This window comes from Cenococcum geophilum, assembly GCF_001692895.1.
Source record: "Cenococcum geophilum 1.58 unplaced genomic scaffold K441scaffold_6, whole genome shotgun sequence".
In the NCBI taxonomy this organism is placed as follows: Eukaryota; Fungi; Ascomycota; class Dothideomycetes; order Gloniales; family Gloniaceae; genus Cenococcum; species Cenococcum geophilum.
Genome location: NW_027137564.1, coordinates 3,884,321 through 3,888,436, shown reverse-complemented (window position 1 = coordinate 3,888,436; position 4,116 = coordinate 3,884,321). Strand labels below are relative to the sequence as shown.

General features: G+C 47.0%; 1 protein-coding gene across 1 annotated transcript; it reads right to left on the bottom strand.

The window, feature by feature from the left end:
- Positions 1 to 271: 271 nt before the first annotated feature.
- On the bottom strand, positions 272 to 3,374 carry K441DRAFT_703334 (uncharacterized protein; the record flags this gene model as incomplete). Its single annotated transcript, XM_067653466.1, has 4 exons — positions 2,841 to 3,374; positions 2,181 to 2,769; positions 403 to 1,949; positions 272 to 352 (listed from the first exon to the last, which is right to left on the bottom strand). The coding sequence occupies exons 1-4, from the start codon at positions 2,928 to 2,930 to the stop codon at positions 272 to 274; spliced, it is 2,307 nt and encodes a 768-aa protein (XP_067508311.1). The 5' UTR covers positions 2,931 to 3,374.
- Between the last annotated feature and the right edge of the window lie 742 nt (positions 3,375 to 4,116).

The window sequence follows — 4,116 nt, the reverse complement described above, 5'->3', positions numbered from 1 at the left end:
TAACCAGCGGCGCCCTTGCGGCGACGGCAGAGACGAAAGGGGGGGACGGCCCTAAAAGCTCTATCACTACATTATCTACCGAGCTGCTACGTATCTAAAATTATAAAGCAGCATATATTTTATAGTTCTATCTGCCAGTTCTATAAAATAAGACTTATTTTTCAATCTTTTCGAAAACGACAATAATGTCCCAACATTCGAATTTGTGTCCATACTTTACTAGATTACGACCCAATTTACCTCCGAAGAAATAGGAAAAATATCGTCTAGGTTATCGAACCAAAGCGTTTCGAATACACCGCATTTTATTAAGACGCCAAATCGCAGCTCTCTCAAGAGTACTCCAACGAACCTGTAAATAGGATATTTCGCACCCGTGTCCTTATGGCTGGCCAGACAGACGGCATAACAGGTAAACGGTCTTGTGCGAATCCAGTCAAGCAGATTCGTCGTCGGGTAGAAAGACGTAGATTGTCCTTTGGCCTTGGCAACGTTTTGCATGTCAAGGAGCCGGACATCATGTGGTCCATTGCCCATCGCCCACGGTGACGCAGATTCGAGTGACGATACCAATATACTTGCGGAGCTAATCCTAACACTGCCGTTTGGCTGAACAAGCCAGGTTGACAATGCGTCGTGTGGTTTGCTTTCTCTGAAGTAGACTGGCGTCGGTTCAAGGGATATAGACGCTGTCCATGATGCTGCACCACCAAATGGCAATAACGTGCCACATGTCTCGGAGCTCGTGGCTAGGCGTTCTGCTATGATATCTCCATCATCGAGCTCAGCCCAGAAGTCCCGGACTGTTATGGCACCAAAGAAGACATCATCGCCGAGTTTCTCGCGCACTTCGTTGATAAAGCTAAGAGGATACCTTCCAAGAACAGGTTCCTTGCTCTGAGTTGCGACGTCGTTCTCCGCATTGAACCATTCAGTGACTCCAAGTACTGCCATGATAGCTTCAGCACGGCGGCTTCTGCAGTACCGCTGGTTCCCGAGCAGAATGATCTGAATAGGGGAGATGCCCGGTAAGTCGATCATCCCAGAGGCAGACATGAGTTTGATGAAGGAGGAGACGGAGTTAGGCAACGCCTCGACCGTACTTCGTTGGACTCCGACTTTTCCATATCGAGCGGTCACATCTTCGGTAAGCTTCTCTTTATCTTTAAGACGTTGGTCAGAAGGATATGTGAAATATGGCAGCTCATCCGATCCCTGATCCAGTACTCTCCCTCCAACAATATTGGCCCAGATCAGTGACAATATGCCATCCAACGACATTGGCTGATTCGACGACGGAGCCGTGACATATTTCCAGTTGCGGGTGCATAACCACATATCCGGTCGCATGCAAGCTTCTTGTAATGTCCAGAGAGAGGTAAACCACTCATGCATAACATCATACCATTTGTGTGGCGCGTTATATTCGGAGTACGAATTACGAATGAGAGGCGGCCGAAGCGTCTTTTGGGTTACGAGCCTCCTTGCTTCCCCTAAAGCGTCTTTACTGCTCTCGTGATGCCCAAGAGAACTACTGGCACTTATGGCTAGTATGCGTACCACATTGTCGAGTGCGTCAAAATCTTCAAGATCGCTAAACCAAGCAGCAGTTATTTCAGCGTTACCGAAAATGCTAGCTTGGCGACTAATTTCCTGTTGTTTGATGCGCTGCAGTTCTTCGTCATCAGAAGTCTGCGGAATGCAAACAAGATCGAACCACACGTATCTGTTTCTTCCGGGGACCTGCTCCAGGATCTCGGGGAGTTCCCGAACAGGAAAACGTGAATTTTGTGGAAGTCTCCACGGTACTCCGGGAATGTTTAGGGATTCGTCTTGCGTCCTCCATCGACCCCATGTATGACTGACAGCTGTATAGACTGGAGCGTACCTTAGCTTTCGAGTCTCGATAGTCTTGCGCAGCTTCGTATCCCAAAGGTAGAATGGTTTGCCTGTGCTAATCTCAGCGCGGGATAGCCAGGGGCACGGCGCAATGGTAGCCCTAAACGTCTTCGGGCCCAAGATCTGCTCCGCATTTTTCAGGTTTGCAATTGAGAGCTGCAGGGAAAAGTAGCAGGCCATTATAAACCCCTTGAAATACAAACGAGCGTCTGGTTCATTTTTTGCTTTGCAGATAACCATGGGTGCGGCGGAAGTGGCAGCCATGTCACTAACGAATCTACTGGCTGAGAGAAAGATGTCTTTGTCAGCGTCATACCATGCGGGCTTCAGAGAACCATGAAGGCATAGATACCCAGCTCTCTGAGCGCATGCGTGACGAGCAGCCATGATTCTGTCGTTCCCAAGGCGAGAGGATCCAGCCTCCCGCATTACCGATAGCTCACCAAGGAACAGAACTAGAAGTGAAGAGTGATAGTAGGATTTGTTGACCCCCACGATAATCTTAATATCTTCAAATGATGACCCTGGGTAAAGATCCTCAATTAGGGCCCCATGTATTCCCATACAGGTAAGTTGATAATCATGGATTTCTCCAAGCCACCATTCCTGCAGAAGCTTGATGGACTCAAGATGGGTAGAGGAGAGGACGCTGCGAAATGAGGGTTTAAATTCGTCGCAAAACAGGAGCATGCAGATACGAGCCCATCGGTAGACAGCCCAAACTACCATTTGCGACTCTTTTGGAGCCGTCGCAGGTTCAGCAAGGGAAGGCAACAAGGAATGCCTTTGTCCGCGGACTTGCTGAAGATAGCTATCTAGAACTTTAGCGAGAGAAGCATCCGGCGGTTGATATTGAGGAGTCGATTGCGCCTCGCTCATTTCTCGTCCCATTAAGCTAGGCTGAGAGAACACTCTTACGGGCCTGCCAAATGATATAATACTGTCTTTAACGAGTCGAAGATTGTGACTCGGCACTCGGCACCATACCCCGCTGTCGACACAGTCTTCACAGAGATCGAATTGGCCCCCATCACATATGCTGCAGTGGAAAGAACGGTTATGCGAGGAAATGGAGTTCCCACATTGATTGCAGGTCATAGCAGTTCTGTGTTGAGCTAGATATGGATCTTTCTGTATCGAATGATTAGGGTCGCCGCAGATTTTAATATCCGTCACCCACAGCTGGGCCTGATGCTCGACTTGGTGACGGAAATGGAGAAATTCCTCAAGAAGCTTCGAGTGCCCGTCAGTAGGGCGTTCGCTGACGTTACCAGTTACAGTGTTCTGGGAAGAGGAGAGTTCTTTCTCAAGCTGATTGAATTCGCCCTTGATCCAACGCACATAGATTGAGTTTTCCGGCAATGCATCACGTTCCCCGATGTAATGATCTTTTAACCATCTCCTATACTGACGATCCTCATATACAGACACGTTCGAACGCCAGGTGACGTTTGAACGATCCATTTCTGTGTGCGTGGACAGCTGGCGCGAAACTGAACCTTCCACGGAGTCTCCACTTGGCCGGGTTAGGCTTGGCATAACCTCGGGTTACGCACGACCCCCCAAGGTCCGCGACATATCGTCCACATAACGTGGGGGATCAGCTTGTGCACGCGACCGGCTCGTGCACGGTTTTCCCCACCAAAATTTGGCAAAATACACCTTTTTACACCACCTATAGTTTAATAACTATAACAGCTATTAATATAAAATCTAATATATGGCTTATTTAGTACTTAAATTATAATTTTATATAAAAATATTATAATAACTATATATTTAAAGTTAAGTTAAAAAGTACTTTTTTAATAAAATATAAAGTAGTTAATAAAGCTATCTATTATTCACACGCTTGCGGAGAAGAGGATTAATTAATCTGATTGGTGGGTACGGGCTNAAAGGCATCAATTGAGAATGGGTATATTCGCAAGGCCATTTGCAGGGGATTGCCCTGCCTTGACTAAACGTGATGCCCATGGACCCGTGCGCAAGCATATCGCTGCAGTATCTATTTATAAAGCCCAAAATATGCAACCAAAGAAAAAGGTGTGGGTGGGAGGGAAAGTAAGCAAGCAAGGCTTAATTTTGTGAATGTTGATAATATTAGTGTTACTAAGATGCAGGGGTGCTGCTGCAGTGCTCGCTTAGCCACATAGATATGTCTATCTATTATTCACACGCTTGTGGAGAAGAGGATTAATTAATCTAATTAGTGGG